The sequence below is a fragment of the Moschus berezovskii genome, chromosome 8 (genome assembly GCF_049115385.1).
Source record: "Moschus berezovskii isolate FMDL1 chromosome 8, NW_MosBer_1.0, whole genome shotgun sequence".
NCBI lineage: Eukaryota > Metazoa > Chordata > Mammalia > Artiodactyla > Moschidae > Moschus > Moschus berezovskii.
Genome location: NC_142467.1, coordinates 100,125,507 through 100,145,711, shown reverse-complemented (window position 1 = coordinate 100,145,711; position 20,205 = coordinate 100,125,507). Strand labels below are relative to the sequence as shown.

The 20,205-nt window shown below is 41.3% G+C and overlaps 1 protein-coding gene across 1 annotated transcript; it reads right to left on the bottom strand.

Annotated features, from left to right (window-relative positions):
* Positions 1-7,965: 7,965 nt before the first annotated feature.
* Positions 7,966-19,140, bottom strand: LOC129559415 (uncharacterized). The gene is given in 6 exon segments (XM_055431150.2): positions 7,966-9,365; positions 9,368-9,795; positions 9,798-10,784; positions 11,492-11,552; positions 11,903-12,029; positions 19,011-19,140. Coding segments are annotated over 6 exon segments (1,914 nt in total). The 5' UTR covers positions 19,014-19,140; the 3' UTR covers positions 7,966-9,057.
* Positions 19,141-20,205: the final 1,065 nt, after the last annotated feature.

Below are 20,205 nucleotides of genomic sequence, written 5' to 3'. Positions count from 1 at the left end.
CTGAGGAAAATGCCCAGAGGAACCCAGGTGAAAAGGGACGGACTTGCTATTACTGTGGGAAGGAGAGGCATCTCAAGGGAGATTGCCCTCAGACATCTAAGCTGACCCCGGCTCCATGTTCTGTCTGTAAAGAACCATACGGGGGAAGAACCTGCCCTCTGAGCTGTAGCCCCAGGGGTCGGACTTTCAAGACAATTGGGATTGAAGGTGCCCCAGGGGTCCCCACACAGGCTCCCATCGTAATTACACCTGAGGATGGACATGAGTTTGAGTGAACTCCGGGATTTGGTGATGGACAGGGAGGCCTGGCGTGCTGTGATTCATGGGGTCGCAAAGAGTCGGACACGACTGAGCGACTGAACTGAACTGAACTGAGCCTCAGGTATTAATAACTGTGGAGGACCAATCAGTCAATTTCTTTTGGACACTGGGGCAAATTTCTCCGCTCACTAAAGCCCCTGGTCTGCTTTCCTCCCGATCCACTACCATAATGGGGCTATCTGGATGAGTCAAACGTTATTATGTCAGTCATTCTTTAAACTACAACTGGAGCTCTGTGCTATGTTCACGAGTTTCTAATCGTGCCAGAGTCTCCCTCACCCCTTCTGGGGAGGGATATACTGAACAAGGTCCAGGCCTCTGTTTTCATAAATATGGAACCTACTATTTTTAATGGAACAAACTATAAATCCTAGAGTGTGGACTGATGGAAAAACTATGGGTTGAGCACAAAATGCTGTTCCTGTCGTTATCAAGCTCAATGACCCTCACTTATTTCCACATCAAAAGCAGTATCCACTAAAGCCCGAGGTTAATGACTGGGCAAAATCTTACTGTACTGACTTCTCATGATGTAAGTGGGATCTTAAACTCTAAAGTTCAGAGCAACAATGCTCTACCTTTAAAGCTGCTGTAACTCAAGGGGTGTCAAAAGCTCTAGGAACAGAATACCACTTACACTGTTCCTGGAGAGCCCAATCTTCAGAAAAAGTTGAAAAGATTAAAAGACATTATTAAAAGATTAAAAGACATTATTAAAAGACACCCGTGTAAGCTAACTCAGGAAACACAAGACAGTTGGTTTACAGTTCTACCTGTAGCTTTAATGAGTGCTAAAAGTGTCCCTGCTGGGAGAAAAATCAATAGCCTCAGATATGCAGATGACACTACCCTTATGGCAGAAAGTGAAGAGGAACTCAAAAGCCTCTTGATAAAAGTGAAAGAGGAGAGTGAAAAGGTTGGCTTGAAGCTCAACATTCAGAAAACAAAGATCATGGCATCTGGTCCCATCACTTCATGGGAAATAGATGGAAAAACAGTGGAAACAGTGTCAGATTTTATTTTTTTGGGCTCCAAAATCACTGCAGATGCTGATTGCAGCCATGAAATTAAAAGACGCTTGCTCCTTGGAAGGAAAGTTATGACCAACCTTGATAGTATATTAAAAAGCAGAGACATTACTTTGCCGACCAAGGTCCGTCTAGTCAAGGCAATGGTTTTTCCCGTGGTCATGTATGGATGTGAGAGTTGGACTGTGAAGAAAGCTGATCGCCGAAGAATCGATGCTTTTGAACTGTGGTGCTGGAGAAGACTCTTGAGAGTCCCTTGGACTGCAAGGAGATCCAACCAGTCCATTCTAAAGGAGATCAATCCTGGATGTTCATTGGAGGGACTGATGCTGAAGCTGAAACTGCAATACTTTGGCCACCTCATGCAGCGAGTTGACTCACTGGAAAAGACTGTGATGCTGGGAAAGGTTGGGGGCGGGAGGAGAAGGGGACGACAGAGAATGAGATGGCTGGATGGCATCACCGACTCTGTGGACATGAGTTTGAGTGTACTCCGGGAGTTGGTGATGGACAGGGAGGCCTGGCGTGCTGTGATTCATGGGGTCGTGGAGAGTCGGACACGACTGAGCGACTGAACTGAACTGAAAAGTGTCCCTAAGAAGGGACTGTCTCTATGACAGACTGTTCTTGTGCACAGATATTGTTATAGACCCTGAAGCCTTAAAATTAACTATGTGACTCAGCTTTTAGCTTTTCAACAGACATTACTGGGAGGTTAACTCCTGACCCAGCCTTTGAGTCAAACAAGCTGCTGTTTGAGCCAGGAACCAAAATGGGCCTGAGAATCTAGGTGGGCTTGCTTCTGCTGACCCCCCAAATCCTGAGTCTGCCTTTGACTCCCAAGACAATGCCTTCTGGTCCTGGACTCATTCCTATGCTGCATTCCACAATCTATCGAATTGCTGGGTCTGCAGAGAACTCCATTCCTCATCAATGGAAGATTTCCCATGGTGGGTTTCTCCACTTCAAGGAAAGGACCTTTTTCAACTCTGTGATGACATCTAACAATCCTAAAATGGACTGGTATTGGGGCTTCCCTGGTGGCTCAGAGGGTAAAGAGTCTGCCTGCAATGTGTGAGACCTGGGTTTGATCCCTGGGTCAGGAAGATCCCCTGGAGAAGGCAATGGCACCCCACTCCAGTACTCTTGCCTGGAAAATCCCATGGATGGAGGAGCCTGGTAGGCTGCGGTCCATGGGGTCGCTAAGAATCTGACACGACTGAGCAACTTCACTTTTACTTTTCACTTTCATGCATTGGAGAAGGAAATGGCAACCCACTCCAGTGTTCTTGCTTAAAGAATCCCGGGGGCGGGGGAGCCTGGTGGGCTGCCGTCTATGGGGTCGCACAGAGTCGGACACGACTGAAGTGACTTAGCATCTGCAGCAGCAGACAGCATATTAAAAAGCAGAGACATTACTTTGCCAACAAAGGTCCATCTAGTCAAGACTATGGTTTTTCCCGTGGTCATGTATGGATGTGAGAGTTGGACTGTGAAGAAAGCTGATCGCCGAAGAATTGATGCTTTTGAACTGTGGTGTTGGAGAAGACTCTTGAGAGTCCCTTGGACTGCAAGGAGATACAACCAGTTCATTCTAAAGGAGATCAGTCCTGGGTGTTCATTGGAAGGACTGATGCTGAAGCTTAAACTCCAATACTTTGGCCACCTCATCCGAAGAGTTAACTCACTGGAAAAGACTCTGATGCTGGGAGGGATTGGGGGCAGGAAGAGAAGGAGACGACAGAGAATGAGATGGCTGGATGGCATCACTGACTTGATGGAGGTGAGTTTGAGTGAACTCCGGGAGTTGGTGATGAACAGAGAGGCCTGGTGTGCTGTGATTCATGGGGTCGCAAAGAGTTGGACGTGACTGAGCGACTGAACTGAACTGAACTGAAGCAATAGCTGTATATCAAACAGTCAGGGCTACAGGAAATCCAAGATGGCCACTTGGTTTTTCCTAGCTCCCTGACAAACCTCATTTTTATTTGATGCGATAAAGCATTCTTGGCTGCAAGGTTAATGCCCTCACAATGAAAAATATTTATGTTTCACTGAACATTAAATCCTAGTTTTGTTACTCACTTCTGAGATAGTTCTGTGTCATTATATTATTTAAAATTTAATTGTTAAAAGGACACTCTAATTTTGTTTCTAAAGTTTATATCAGTAGTCAATCTTTATATAAAGATAAAATGCTCCATGATGTACAACCAGGAGATTAACACCTGAATATAACCATTTAACCAAGTCAGATGACCTGGGGTATATTGAGATATACCTAACGAAAGTTCTTGACTTAAATTCTTGCTTGTGACCTTACTAATAACTGCTAGTTACATTATTTCTATGTTGCCTGTTTCAGAAAATTATTGTCTCTTACATTACCAAGTGGGCTTCCCTTGTAGCTCAGTAAAGAATCTGTCTGCAAGGCAGGAGACCTTTGATTCTTGGGTTGGGAAGATATCCTGGAGAAGGAAATGGCAACCCACTCCAGTATTCTTGCCTGAAGAATCCCAGGGACAGAGGCTACAGTCTATGGAGTCACAAGAGTTGAACATGACAGCGACTAAACCACCACCACCATCACATTACCAAGTAAGTGACTGAGCCACTGATAAAATAATGATATATATATATAGTTCCATATGAGATCAATGATTGTAATAATGTAACTCTAGATATGGGAAGAGGCACTGAGTGGCTTGTCAATGGAGTCTTTGCTAGACCTGGAAATGAGCCTTTCCAGCACCATGGGACACAATGGCTATGAAATGCCCGCAAAGCATGGTGAAATCTGGGGCTATGAAGGGGCCCTGCTGACTGGAAACTGGCACTTGTAGACTGCCTCTGCAAAGATTAAATCATGGCCACTACTGTTGCTGAACTTCAACAACACTTGAAATCAATTCAGGGTAGATATCAGAAATTAGGCACTCAATCTATGCTCTGGAAAAAAATGGACAAAACAGGTCTTCAGATAGATGTTTTCAAGTAATGGTTGTTTTTTTTTTCTTTTTGTTATGAGCCCAAATTCTTGAATCTTTTCATACCTACAGAAACACTAACATAATGGACCAATGTCTGGTGCTAATTCTCCTGTCTAGCTTTTCTTCTAGGTACCTTAACAGCTCTTCTACTTTTATGCATCTTTAATCCTCTTGATCTAATCCCTTGAACCTATTTGTCACTCCCACTGTATAATCATAAGGGATGATCTGGGACTCTAGATGTGCTGTGACATAGGTCTTCCCAATGCTGTTTGAGTCTGGATGTTGGTCAAAAACCCAATTTGGTGATGTATTCTATGCTCTTTCAATTTCTCTTTTCTTGTAATGTCAGCATATTGAAAGTAAGCTAGATAACTCTCTAATAAATATTTGTATTATTTATTGTATATAACGAGTGCCTTATTTTGGTAACAAATCCTCTGAACCCGAGATGAAAGTGAAAACTTTTGGCAAAACAATTTACATAAATTTACAGGCCTTGATTACATCATAAATGAGATAAAAAAATATTACCTAGCATATGGAAGAACTGAATTTATGTATTTTATAACACTGTCTCACTGATAAAAAAATAAAATATGAAATCATAAAAATGACTAATAGTTCCTTCTCCTTACTAATAAGATTGAATGAAGCTTCTTACTATTGACCTTTAGCGATATGAGAAAATTTTTGCCCTGAAAAAAATGCTTCCAATCATCAATGACAAAATAAACAATGAAATCATTCAATAAAGAAAAACACCTTGCTACCGTGCATAGCAATCAACTCCTCTAACGTAAGTGTGACTCATAGAAGGCGTTCTTGTGACCTCTTACTATAACATACCACAGTCTTATGGGGTTTGTAATCTTTTCTTAATTTTTATTGAAGTATATTTGATTAGCAATATTAGGGAAATTTCTGCTGCACAGCAGTGATCCCATTATATATGTTCTTTCAGATCAGTTCAGTCGCTCAGTCATGTCCGACTCTTTGTGACCCCATGAAGCACAGCATGCCAGGCCTCCCTTTCCATCACCAACTGCTGGAGTCTACCCAAACCCATGTCCATTGAGTTGGTGATGCCATCCAACCATCTCATCCTGTCGTCTCCTTCTCCTCCTGCCTTCAATCTTTCCCAGCATCAGGGTCTTTTCAAATGAGTCAAATCTTCCCAGCAGGTGGCCAAAGTATTGGAGATTCAGCTTCAACATCAGTCCTTCCAATGAACACCCAGGACTGACCTCCTTTGGGATGGACTGGTTGGATCTTCTTGCAGTCCAAGGGACTCTCAAGAGACTTCTCCAACACCGCAGTTCAAAAGCATCAATTCTTTGGCGCTCAGCTTTCTTTATAGTCCAACTCTCACATCCATACATGACCACTGGAAGAGCCTTGACTAGACAGACCTCTGTTGACAAAGTAATATCTTTGCTTTTTAATATGCTGTCTAGGTTTGTCATAACTTTCCTTCAAAGGAGTAAGAGTCTTTTAATTTCATGGCTGCAATCTCCATCTGCAGTGATTTTGGAGCCCAGAAAAATAAAGTCAGCCACTGTTTCCACTGTTTCCCCATCTATTTGCCATGAAGTGATGGGACTGGATGCCATGATCTTTATTTTCTGAATGTTGAGCTTTAAGCCAACTTTTTCACTCTCCTCTTTCACTTTCATCAAGAGACTCTTTAGTTCTTCTTCATTTTCTGCCATAAGGGTGGTGTCATCTGCATATCTAAGGTCATTGATAATTCTACCAGCAATCTTGATTCCAGCTTGTGCTTCCTCCAGCCCAGCGTTTCTCATGCTCTCATGTAAGTTAAATAAGCAGGGTGACAATATACAGCCTTGACGTACTCCTTTTCCTATTTGGAACCAGTCTGTTCCATGTCCAGTTCTAACTGTTGCTTCCTGATCTGCATACAGGTTTCTCAAGAGACAGTTCAGGTGGTCTGGTATTCCCATCTTTTCAGAATTTTCTAGTTTATTGTGATCCACACAGTCAAAGGCTTTGGCATAGTCAATAAAGCAGAAATAGATGTTTTTCTGGAACTCTTGCTTTTTTGGTGCTCCAGGGCATGCTGGCAATTTGATCTCTAGTTCCTCTGCCTTTTCTAAAACCAGTTTGAACATCTGGAAGTTCACAGTTCACATATTGCTGAAGCCTGGCTTGGAGAATTTTGTGCACTACTTTACTAGCATGTGAGATGAGTGCAATTGTGTGGTAGTTTGAGCATTCTTTGGCATTGTCTTTCTTTGGAACTGGAATGAAAACTGACATTTTCCAGTCCTGTGGCCACTGCTGAGTTTTCCAAATTTGCTGGCATATTGAGTGCAGCACTTTCACAGGATCATCTTTTAGAATTTGAAATAGCTCAATTGGAATTCCATCACCTCCACTAGCTTTGTTCGTAGTGATGCTTCCTAAGGCCCACTTGACTTCACATTCCAGGATGTCTGGCTCTAGGTGAGTGTGAATGATCACACCATCGTGATTGTCTTGGTTGTGAAGATCTTTTTTGTACGGTTCTGTGTATTCTTGCCACCTCTTCTTAATATCTTCTGCTTTTCTTAGGTCCATACCATTTCTGTCATTTACTGAGCCCATTGCTGCATGAAATGTTCCCTTGGTATCTCTAATTTTCTTGAAGAGAGCTCTAGCCCTTCCCAGTCTATTGTTTCCCTCTATTTCTTTGCACTGATCACTGAGGAAGTCTTTCTTATCTCTCCTTGCTATTCTTTGGAACTCTGCATTCATATGCTTATGTCTTTCCTTTTCTCCTTTGCTTTTCACTTCTCTTCTTTTCACAGCTATTTGTAAGGCCTCCTCAGACAGCCATTTTGCTTTTTGCATTTCTTTTTCTTGGGGATGGTCTTGATTCCTGTCTCCTGTACAGTGTCACAAACCTCCGTTCATAGTTCATCAGGCACTCTTATCAGATCTAGTCCCTTAAATCTAGTCTCACTTCCACTGTATAGTAATAAGGGATTTGATTTAGGTCATACCTGAATGGTCTAGTGGTTTTCCCCACTTTCTTCACATAAGTCTGAATTTGGCAATAAGGAGTTCATGATCTGAGCTGCAGTCAGCTCCCGGTCTTGTTTTTGTTGACTGTAAAGAGCTTCTCCATCTTTGGCTGCAAAGAATATAATCAATCGGATTTCGGTGTTGACCATCTGGTGATGTCCATGTATAGAGTTTTCTCTTGTGTTGTTGGAAGAGGGTGTTTGCGATGACCAGTGCATTCTGTTGGCAAAACTCTATTAGACTTTTCCCTGCTTCATTCCATACTCCAAGGCCAAATTTGCCTGCTACTCCAGGTTTTTCGTGACTTCCTGCTTTTGCATTCCAATCCCCTATAATGTAAAGGACATCTTTTTTCGGTGTTAGTTTTAGAAGGTCTTGTAGGTCTTCATAGAACTGTTCACCTTCAGCTTCTTCAGCATTACTGGTTGGGGCATAGACTTGGATTACCATGATATTAAATGGTTTGCTTTGGAAACAAACAGAGATCATTCTGTCGTTTTTGAGATTGCATCCAAGTACTGCACTTCAGACTTTTTTGTTGAGTATGAAGGCTACTCCATTTCTTCTAAGGGATTCCTGCCCACAGTAGTAGATATAATGATCATCTAAGTTCACCCATTGCAGTCCATCTTAGTTCACTGATTCCTAGAATGTCAGTGTTCACTATTGCCATCTCCTGTTTGACCACTTCCAATTTGCCTTGATTCATGGACCTAACAGTCCAGGTTCCTATGCAATATTGCTCTTTACAGCATCGGACCTTGCTTCTATCACCAGTCCCATCCACAACTGGTGTTTTTGCTTTGGCTCCATCCCTTCATTCTTTCTGAAGTTACTTCTCCACTGATCTCCAGTAGTATATTGGGCACCCACCGACCTGGAGAGTTAATGTTTCAGTGCCCTATCTTTTTGTCTTTTCATACTGTTCTTGGGGTTCTCAAGGCAAGAACACTGAAGTGGTTTGCCATTCCCTTCTCCAGTGGACCACATTCTGTCAGACCTGTCCATCTTGGGTGGCCCCACTATGCTCACTTTATTTTAGGATGTTGACTACAGTTTTCTGTGCTATACATTAGGATCTTGTTTGTCTGTATTCACTCTTAATAAAATTTATTTCATCACAATATTTGACTACAGAAGAGTTGTGACCTTAATGGTCCCTGGCACAAAGTCACTGAAATGTCCCATAATTTAATTTTTACAGTTAAAAATTAGAAATTATTTTTGATATAAAACTAAATCTAAGAAAAAGGCCTGAGAATGAACTAGCTGACCTATGCACAGGATAAAACTAACTGATACTGTGTAATGATTAACTGAAAAAAACTGCAAGGTTTTAAGGAATACTCATAAATAAAAGGGGAACTTTAATATATTCTTTCAGGAAACGAAAAAGTTTCTTAGCTATTGAACAGTTCCAGAAGAGTCAGTAAAATATTTAAATCAACTACAAAAACTGTTTCACAAAAAAACCACACACTTTTAATGACATAAAATACAATAAAAAACATATTGGGGGTTATATTTGAGTAACAAAAAATACCCAAAGGCTTCTCGACAGAAGATGCTTATTCTTACATGGAAACAAAACGCCTTTCCCACATTGTTCATATTTGACAGGATTTCTGTCCAGTGTGAATATTTTCATACACTTGCACATGAGAGGACGTGAAGGTTTTCCTGAATATTTTTCAATCACTGGATGTCTGTAAAGTATGGGTTCTTAAATGTTTATTTATATATGATTGGTATCTATAACTTTTACCACATTGATGACATTGATACGGTTTCTCTCCAATGTGACTTCTATGATGTATCTTAAGAGATCTGGCATTAGTGAATGCTTTCTCACATTCTTTACATTTATAAGGACCATCTCCAGTATGTGTTATCATGTGTTTCTGGAAGTAATAGTTAAACATGTAGGATTTCCCACATTCCTTACACTCATAGGGTTTTTCTCCAGTGTGGATTCTTTCATGCTTTTGAAGAGAGTTGCAGAAATCAATACTTTAGAACATGTCTTACATACATATGGGATCTCTCTTGTGTGATGTCTTTTGTGTTCCTTTAAGGAAGTCAAATAATTGAAGGCTTTAGCACACTGGTTACACTCATAGGGTTTCGCTCCTCTGTGAATTCTTTCATGACTTTGAATACTTTTCGGACTTTTAAAGGCTTTTCCACATTGTTTACATCTATAGGGTTTCTCTCTAGTGTGACTCCTTTCATGCTTTTGAAGATCACTTAAAATAATGAATGCTTTCTTACATTTCTGGCATTTAAAAGGTGACTGTCTAGTGCGTGTTACCATGTGTCTTCGAAAAGTTATTTTCCATAAGAAGGCTTTCCCACATTCTTTACATTCATAATGTTTCTCCCCAGTGTGAGTTCTTTTGTGTTGCCGGAAATAGTTTTGAGATAGAAAACTTTTCCACATTGTAAACATTCATAGCATTTCTCTCCAATGTGACTCTTCTCATGTATTTCAAGAGAACTGGAATTATTGAATGCTCTTTTACATTCCTTACATTTAAAAGGGCCATCTCCAGCGTGCATTATCACATTTTGTTGGAGGCTTTCAACACACTCCTTACACTCCTTACACTCATAGGGTTTTTGAGTGTGGATTGCCTCATGCTTTCGAAGAGAGCTGGCAAAAGTCAATGCTTTAGAATATGTTTCAGATACATATGGCGTCTCTTCTGTGTGAAGACTTTTGTGTGCATGTAAGGAATAAAAATAAATGAAGATTTTACCACACTGGTTACATTCATAGGCTTTTTCTCCCCTGTGAATTCTTTCATGTATTTGAATACCTCGAGGAGTTTGAAAGGTTTTTCCACATTGTTTACACTGAAAGGGATTCTCTCCATTGTGGCTCCTTTCATGATATTGATAATGACTGAAGAAAATGAATGCTTTCTCACATTTCTCACATTTATAAGGTAAATGTCCAGTGTGTGTTACCATGTGTTTTAGAAAAGTTATTTTCCACATGAAGGCTTTCCCACATTCTTTACATTCATAGGGTTTTTCCCCCGTGTGAGTTCTTTTGTGTAGTAGGAAAGATTTTTGATGTGGAAAAGCTTTTCCACATTGTAAACATTCATAGGGTTTCTTTCCAGTGTGACTTCTTTCATGTATTCCGAGAGCACTGGGAGAAATGAATGGCTTCCTGCATTCTTTACACTTATATAACTTCTCAGGGTACCCTTGATGCTCTCTTGGATTGTCTTCAACATGACATTTCATGTGTCTAGTAAGGTATGAAAAACTTGTGAAGGTTTTTCCACATGAATTGCATTTCCATGGTTTTGAATCGTGAGTCTTTTTCTTCATTTTGTGAGCTGAAATAAGATTTTCTTCGAAGGAACTAATGTCCTTATTTTCAGGCAGTTTCCCTCTCATAGGACTTCTGTAAATCATGAGAATAACATTCTTACTTTCTTTATTCTATTACATTTTTGTATTTATTACATCTTACAGGGATAGTGAGGTTTTCTATGTTGTGTGAATTGTTACAAGCTGAATATATTGAACGCTCTTCAACAGATCTCCAACCTTTCTATTAAAAAGTGATATTGAGGGCTTCCCTGGTGGCTCAGTGGTAAAGAATCCAGCTGTGAATGCTGGAGAAATGGGGTTGATCCCTGGTCTGGGATGATCCCACCTGACATGGAGAAAATAAGCCTTTGAAGCACAAGTACTAAGTCTGTGTTCTAGCAGCCCAAGAGTCAAAAGTACTGTAGCCTGAGCTCTGCAACAAGACAAGGCACTGCAATGAGAAGCCTCCTCAATGCAACAGAGATAGCCACCACTCTCGACAAGTCGAGAAAAAGCTGGGCACCAATGCAGACCCAGCAGAACCAAAAATAAATACATAAATAAAATTATTTTTAAAACCTGATATTCAAATACAGTTTATGACTATGAACTGCACACAAATTACACTGGAAACATGGGACATTTCTTTTACATTTAAGAAAATATTTCTGGGAGACATTTTCAAGAATAACTAAATTTCAAAATGTGGCTATTTCTTTTCTTTGGTTCCTTTAAAATTTTCATAACAGAACTAAATTCACACATGAGACATGCTTTGTATCATGCAATATGGCTCACCTTAATTTTTTCCCATGGTTTTCCTCCAAATCTTCAATGTCATGATCTTGTTGTTTGGCCGCTGAAATGCAGAAACAGAAAAATGTTCCAAAGTATTAGAAATTATAGAAAAATTCACTGGATTTTAGGTCCATGATGAACTCTCACCCTGCTCAGTTTTGATTTCTTTATTTTTTCCCCCACCATATTGTGCAGCTTGTGGGATATTGCTTCCTGAACCAGGGATTGAACCCAAGCCAGAGCGGTGAAAGAGTCAAGTCCTAATTTTTGGACTGCAGGAGAACTGCCCTTTCTTCCCTCATAGTTCCTCTACCAATGTATTGTCTTTCCACACTCCACATCTTTGAACACTACAGACAGGTAAGAAACACTTCTTTAATAGATCAATGAAGGCAATTTTGTCATTCTTACCTACTGATGCCAGATTCCTGATATTTTCCAACATCACATCTCTGTAGAGTTTCTTTTGTGAGGAATCCAGTAAAACCCACTCCTCCTGGGTAAAATTCACAGCCACATCCTCAAAGGCCAATGAGTCCTAAAACACCCAAAATATGCACACAGTGAGATTCATGAGAATGAAACACTAGACATCTATGTGTGTGTACGTGCTTAGTCACTCAGTCATGTTTGACTCTGCAACCCCATGGACTGCGGTCCACAAGGCTCCTGTGGCCATGGGGATTCTCCAGGCAAGAACACTGGAGTGAGCTGCCATGCCCTTCTCCATTTATAAATGCTATGCAGCTTATGTATGATTCTGTTATTCTATGACTTCATCATGAGAAACCTACACTCCACACTTCCTCAATAATGGAATAGCATCATGAAGAAATGAAATTATTTATACATCATTTCTGTGGTCACAGTATTGCTTATATCACAATCATGGTCAAGCCAGAGAATGGAGGGAAATGACAAAAATCCTTTACAAATGAAACAAATACAATTTTAGAAACACATTTCCTGTGAAAAAATTCATATTCTTCCTTATGATCTACAATTTACAGTACCACATGGGGTTTCAATGAATAAAAACCCAGTAAAAAACTGGAAAGCCTTTTCTAGTCATATGACCTAACATCAGAGGCCAGACCAGTATAACTCAGAGTTTGAACAAAGTCCAGCTGTCCACACTGTCCCAAAGTCCTCCAGGTTTTTAGAAATCACCTGAAGCTGCCTGAATATAATATTCTTCTGAAGAAATACTACCTTTAAGTTGGCTGATAATAATCACAGAATCTCCTTTTCTCTTCTCTCTACATAATAAAACCTGATGCAGATGGAAGTGATTTCAACCTTAGACCTCAGAGATGAAGAATCACTAACAATATGTTAGACCACAAAATTCACTCTACTTAAGTGCCTCTGGGCACTTCCAGCCAAATTTTAAACACACAGTGCAATTACACACCAGAAACACTCTTTCTCATCACACACTAACAGTATACCCTGGGCCTTACTGCCTTTAAGCACAGGTTAGGAGCTACAGCTATATCAACGTCCATAATACTTTGAGGATGAATTTTCCTGTGATCATAAAATATGTGAGGGTATTATCACTGGCTTCCTCCAAAAGAACATAAAGCTTCTATCCTGCAATTTCAAGAACAAGTGTTTTGCCAGCAACCACTATAACTACTGCCAGGCATAAATCTAGTCTGTGATTTGTGAATTTAAATGTTTTGATTCTCCATCTCACAAGAAGAGAATGAAAAAAGATGAAATAAAGAACCATCAGAGCACAACTTGGGAAGTCAAGCTAGAGCCCTAATACTGGGAAAAAGAAAAGAAAAACATTTAAAAAATATTCCTCAAATATTTTGCTCTAAAGGCCTGTACCCTAAAACACCTGTTTCACTAGAGTCTAACAGAAAGATTAAAAATACCAAAAACACAGAACAAAATATTCATGAACCTGGCACGACATTTTTTAAAGGGATATTGCAGGTACAGCTAATGAAAACCACTAAAGAAAAAAAGAGACAGAAATCACAGGTACTGAGGTTTTCCTAATTAATGACAGACAACATCTATAGAGCCAGAAGCTCAGTGAACAAAAAATGAAAACAACTAAAACGGGGACCAATGCATGTTATATTCAAAATACAGAAAAAAACAAAAGCAAAGAGAAAATAATGTAAAAAGCCAGAGGTACACTTTTATGTATAGGAAAAGACTAGAATCAGATTGGACTTCCTTCTGGGACAAAACATAAACTAAAGCAAGAACCAAGTTGACTGAAATATTAAATGATTTCATATTTTAAAAATTGCTAGAATTTTGTTAGCAAGCACAATTAGGAAAAATTAAGAATACAAAGCTATTTTGAGAAAAAAATTGAGGGAATTAGTCATTAATATAACAAGTTTGAAAGATACCTTTGAAAATTCATTAGAAATGGGTATTTGCTGGTGGTCAGTGGTTGAGAATCCACCTGCCAATGCAGTGGACGTGAGTTTGATCCCTGCTTTAGGAAGAGCCCACATGCAAAGTGGCAACTAAGCCAATGGGCTGCAAGTACTGACTCTGATCTCTAGAGCCCTAGAGCCAGAACTACTGAGCCAGCATACTGCAACTACTGAAGCTCTTGCCCATAGAATCGATGCTCCACAAGAAAAGGCATCCCAGTGAGACACCTGCTCACTACAACTAGAGAAAGTCAGCGTGTAGCAAGGAAGAGCCAGGACAGACATAAATAAATAAATAAATCTTTAAGAAAAAATTCATCAGAAAGAATATAAATTATGCAGGTGGACTGACTAAAAGTGGCATTCTTGTTGTTGTTCAGTTGCTCAGTCTTTTCTGACTCTTTGTGGTCCTAAGGACTGCAGCACGCCTGGTGCCTCTGTCCTTCACTATCTCCTAGAGTTTGCTCAGATTCAGTGATAAACATGTAGTCATTATGACTACAAGGGAAGAAAGAAATAACGAATATAAGGAAGACACACAGGGGAAATGAAAACTTAAAGGACTTAGTAAAATCAGGCATCCATTTGTCATCACAAACAAGAAATAGAGGCAACTTCTACTTTCTAAGAAAGAACATGTTCCTGAATTCTGTAGGTAAATTCAAATAGTCATTCTGTGGCACATAACTATGTCTGTGAAACATCTGAAAGATACTTCAACAACAGATAACTCTTGGTTAAGGAGACATATTCAGAATCTTCCTTGGTAGCCTAGTGCTTAAGAATCTGTCTTGCAATGCAAGGGATGCAGGTTAAGAACTCTGCTCTAGGAACTGAAGTCCTGCATGTCCAGGGGCAACCAAGCCTGCCTGCTTTAGAGCCCCTGCTCCATAACAAGTGAGGCTGATGTGCCTGAACTACAGAAAAGTCAGCAAGCTGCAGCAAAGACCCAGAGCAGTCAACATAAAGATAATGAGAATAATAATAATCTGGAAAATAAAAATTTGAAACTTCAAAAACAACGAGGTAAGACTTATTCTAATACTGGAAGAAAATAAGTATCTTCCTAGAGAGACACATTGAAGTTGGACAAAGAAAAGGAAAGGCAATTCAAATGAAAATAAACTTTTTTAAACAAATAGTGCAAGAATTAATAGATATTCACAAACACATAAATAAAATGAATGTTGACACAGGACTTATATATTTTACCAGAAAAACCCTTAAAACCATCACAGATCTAAATGTAAAGTACAAAAGTAATAAACTCCTGCAAAATTTCACAGAAATTGAAATTAAGTCACCTTGGCTTTGATGATTTTCAAACAACAAACACAAGATCTATAAAAGAAAGTAAGTATAATTTCACTTCATTAGTAGAAAATGCCTCCTCTGAGAAAGAGAGTGTAAAAAGAATGATAAGACAAAGAAGGCAGCTGTGGTGGCGGCGGCAACAGCGACGACGGTGACAGAGACGGAGGAAACAGAAGATGGCTGATTTTTTGAAAGGGCTGCCTGTCTACAACAAAAGCAACTTTAGCAGCTTCCACGCCAACTGTCTGTGCAAAGCCTCGAACCGACGTCCACCAGTCTACCTGCCCACTCAGGAGTACCCGTCTGAACAGATAATTGTGACAGAAAAAACAAACATTCTTTTGCGCTACCTCCAACAGCAACGGGACAAAAAGAATGCCGCGGAGAAGAAAGACCAGGAGCAAGTGAACCTCGAGGCCGAGAGCTGGGCGTCCCCGTGCAAGATTCCACGGATCTATAGCCAGGACTGGGACGACTGGGACGAGGACCCTTGAGACTCGTGGCCCCACTCAGAAGCCTCCTGTGCTGTCTGGTCCTCGCCTGCCCGCCGGCCTGCCCACGCCCCACCGTTCACACCACTTTCAATATGATAAAGCCAATGTATTTATTTTCCTTGTGTTTTTATTGATGCTGTAAACTTACCAACTTATGATTAAAGGGGATGTCAGACCCACTAATGTGATGTTGGTAGGTGTATTGGTTTTTTTTTTTTTTTTTTAGGACAAACAAACAACAAAAAAAAAGAGAATGATAAGACAAATCACAGGATAGGAGAAAATATTTGCAAATCACTTATGTGATAAATGGGGCTTCCTGGTAGCTCAGCCGATAAAGAAAGAGTCCGCCTTCAATGCAGTAGACCCTGGTTCGATTCCTGGGTCGGGAATATTCCCTGGAGAAGGGATAGGCTACCCATTCCAGTATTCTTGCCTGGAGAATCCCCATGGACAGAGGAGCCTGGTGGGCTGCTGCCCATAGGGTCACAAAGAGTCAGATATGACTGAGCAACTAAACACAGCAGCACACATGTGATAAATGACTAGTATTCAAAATAGCCCCACAACTATGAAAACTCAACAGTAAGAAGACAAAATAATCTAATTAACAATGGGCAAAAGATCTGAACAGTTGACCAAAAAGCATATACAGAAGGGAAATAAGAAATACGAAAACAGGCTGAACATCAAATGTCAATTGGAAACTGCAAATAAAACAATAAGTTGTCACTACACACTCATGACTGTCAAGAAAAATACTCAGAATACCAATTAGATGTGAAGATCATCCTCATTCACTGTTGTTCCTGTTCAGTCGCTAGATGGCGACTGTGAGTCTCACTCTCTGTAACCCCAAGGACTGTACTATTCCAGGCTCCATGGGGGTACTCCAGGCAAAAATACTAGAGTGTTTTGCCATTTCCTTCTCCATGCAATATTCCCAGACCAGTGATCCAACTGGAGACTCCTGAATTGACAAGAGGATTTACTGCTGAGGAAAATGGAATTTGATATCCCTATCAAGGAAGACAGCAGCATTCTTTGAAAACAAAATACACTGTTACTAAGTATCTTAAGAGGCCTGGCATGCTGTGATTCATGGGGTCGCGGAGAGTCGGACACGACTGAGCGACTGAACTGAACTGAACTGAACTGAAGTATCTTAAGACCCAGCTATACCACTCCTTGTTATTTGTTGAAATGAGGACAACTCTTGTATTCACACAAAAGTCATACACAAATAGTTGTGTATGGGCTCGATTCCCAGGGAGCAGAAGTTAACAGGTAAGCAACAAATCCTGTAAGAGTCAAATAATCAGTGGCACATTCATACAATCAAATACTGTTCACTAATGAAAAGGAATGAAGTGTTAATATCAAACTATGAAAACACATGAAGGAAACTTGTATTAAAACTGTATTGCAACCTGAAAGGAGCCAATCTGAAAAAGCTAGAAACTGTATGAAGGGCTTCAAGTACTTCCCCTTGGAGGATACAAGGGGTCTTGCTGCTGCTGCTGCTAGGTCACTTCAGTCGTGTCCAACTCTGTGCGACCCCATAGACGGCAGCCCACCAGGCTCCTCTGTCCCTGGGATTCTCCAGGCAAGAACACTGGAGCGGGTTGTTATTTCTTTTTCCAATGCATGCCTGCATGCTAAGTTGCTTCAGTTGTGGCCAACTCTGTGCAACTCTATGGACAGCAATCCACCAGGCTCCTCTGTCCACGGGATTCTCTAGGCAAGAATAGTGGAGTGGGTTGTCACTGCCTTCTCCTCCAAGGGGCCTTAGCCGGGCCCTTAGCCTGAAGACAATGAACCCAGGCTCTGCTCCCCACTACAGGTGCTCTACACCACTAAAATGTTAAATACACAAATCCTGTTTGACCAATTCACCATTCACAAGCCACAGTCTACTACTTCACCCAAAAAACCACAAATAACTTCCTTTCATAAAATATATGTCAATTATTATTTTCAACACAAGTAATCCTACTTGAATACTTTTTATCTGCAACTGTAAATCCTGGAATGCCATTGGAAATCGACCAAAAGTAGGGCGCACCCCGCCCCCATGATTTCACCATACTCACTCAGGGAATGAAACAAAGTGAAACAAGTGGAATGTAAGAATGGACTATTTCCCAACTGACATTCCCATCTTAAGTCTTCGGAAATATTGTACAGGGTTCGTTAAGCTCCACTAATTAAATATATCTTACAGAATAGAAAAAAGAGTCTTAAATAAATGAGTAGATCTTCTGAAGGGGACTCAAAGGGTAGTTCATCAATAAAAATTTCAACAACAAAAAAAAGGAAAACCTTCATGAAAGGATTTCCCATGGAATATCTGTTCCCAGTTAAAAAAAAAAATCGGGCGAAAAATGGCTATCAGACAACCAACTTCCAGGCGGTTACTCTCGGCTTTCCGCTAAGGTAAAATACCTACGGATGTCTCCCCCGCACCCCGAAAAAATGCCATCCAAGACTCTGAGCAAATAGGATAAAAAATTAAAATATTGCGTTTGTTTGAAATGCACCGCAGAGGTGAATAGTTGATCATTTAAATCGGAATTTTGGGAATGGGGGAACGACTTCGAAGTTTAATGATTACTGCCTGGGCTTCCCTGATGGCTCACTGGCAAAAATACCGCCGGCCAACGCAGAAGGCGCAGGTTCCATCCCTGGAGCTAAAACATCCCCTGGAGAAGTAAATAGCAACCCCTCCAATATTCTTGCCTGGAAAATTCCACGGCCAGAGGATCCAGGGGGGCAACAGTAGTCCATGGGGTCCTAAAGCATCGGACACGATAGAGAAACTAAAAACCAACAAAGAGCTACTACCTGGTGCTAAGGTCTTCGAGATTCCGCTTCCCAAATCTTTGGAAGAATCAGAGGAAACCGGGTGCCTGCCGAGTAAAAAGACAGCCTGGGAGTTCTCAGACAACATCTAATCCTATGACCTGACCCTGGAGAACGAGTTGCGATTGTCCCCTGAAGACCATGCACGTGGTCACGCACAATTTTGGGATGAAGAGGGGCTGCCCGCGAAGAGCCGCGGGAAGAGGCTCCAGGGCCGAAGTTCCGGCGCGCAGTGACAGGAACAAATGCCCAGGTCCCGGCTGCTGGGCCAGCCCCCGCGCTGCGAGCCGGAGGGGACTGAGGTCCGAGTGGCGCCCCAGTCCCCGCGTAACCGCAGACTCCGGCGGTGACCGTGAGGTGCCGGATCAAACCGTGGCCGGCTTCGGCCGGTAGCGACCAGTCCCACCTCGGTGTCGGTAACCCAGTCAGCGGACTCACCATTTCAAGTTGCTTGGAAGTTACTGAGTCCCTCCCAAGAGCTCCAAAGACCTGCTCAGATCGCTGCTGCTGCTGCTGCAGGGTTTCTGAAAATTAAGAGGGACCAAATGGGTGAAGCCGGAAAGACACGGATCCTTCTCCGCAGTGGGAGAAAAGAAGTCCGGGCATTGGCGCAGAATTGCCCCGCCCACCTGCCGTAGCGGCCTCCTGGTTGGTCAGATTCCAATGTCCCGCCCCTTCCTCCTGAGTGACAACCTGTAGGAGGTGGGATTGGACCTCCCATGGCCCGATGCTTGTGCTTGGATAAAGAATAGTTTTGGGTCTATGATTCCTGATTCCGTTTCAAGATGGAGCAAGTACAGATAAGATGGTGGCCCTGGCCAGACCTGCCTGGAACAAAAGGGTCTTAGGTCCTCCCGGGGTCAAGGGCTTGGTGTGAAGTTGTGTGGCCAGGCATGGAACTGTGCTTAAGAAAGGCAGACACTGAAAATGTGAACTCACCGTCTCTAATAAAGGGGTCGCCTCCATTTTCATCTTTGGTCCTACGGAGGGCTGAGCTTTCCACGCATCCCTGCCCCAGCCCCACTCATTAGATCCAGAAACTCAAGAATCCCTTGGCTCTGGCAGGAGGTCTGAATCACTCAGCCTTACCTGGGTGCCAGCACGAACCTCAGTCAAACCACAGCCTGTCAGGTGTCTTCATTAACTTCTCAGGTGTACGTTTTCGACTGGAAGAAATTTTGACTAATTTATTAATTTGTTAATTTTATTCCAGTGTAGCTGATCTACAATGGTGTGTGATTGTAGAATAGCAGGTGAGTCAGTCACATATTTATATATGTTGTAGTTTGGTCACTAAGTCATATATGAAACTTTTGTGACCCTATGGTCTGTAGCCCAGCAGCTTCTCTGTCCATGGGATTTCCCAGGCATAACTTAACTGTGGTGATTATTGTATGTATCTGCAAATATATTAAAAGCTTAATAATGATTAAATAATGGGTGCCTTCTACTGGTGGGGGGTTGGACCAGAATACTCCCCAGGTATATTCCAATTGACAGTATCGTTTCTTGTTTTTATTCTATTATGGGAAATAGGAATACTGTTACATTACATATATTTTAACTGTTAACATTACAATATTTTGTTGGTACACAGGTGGTTTCAAAAATTAATTACTCAATCTAAGAAATA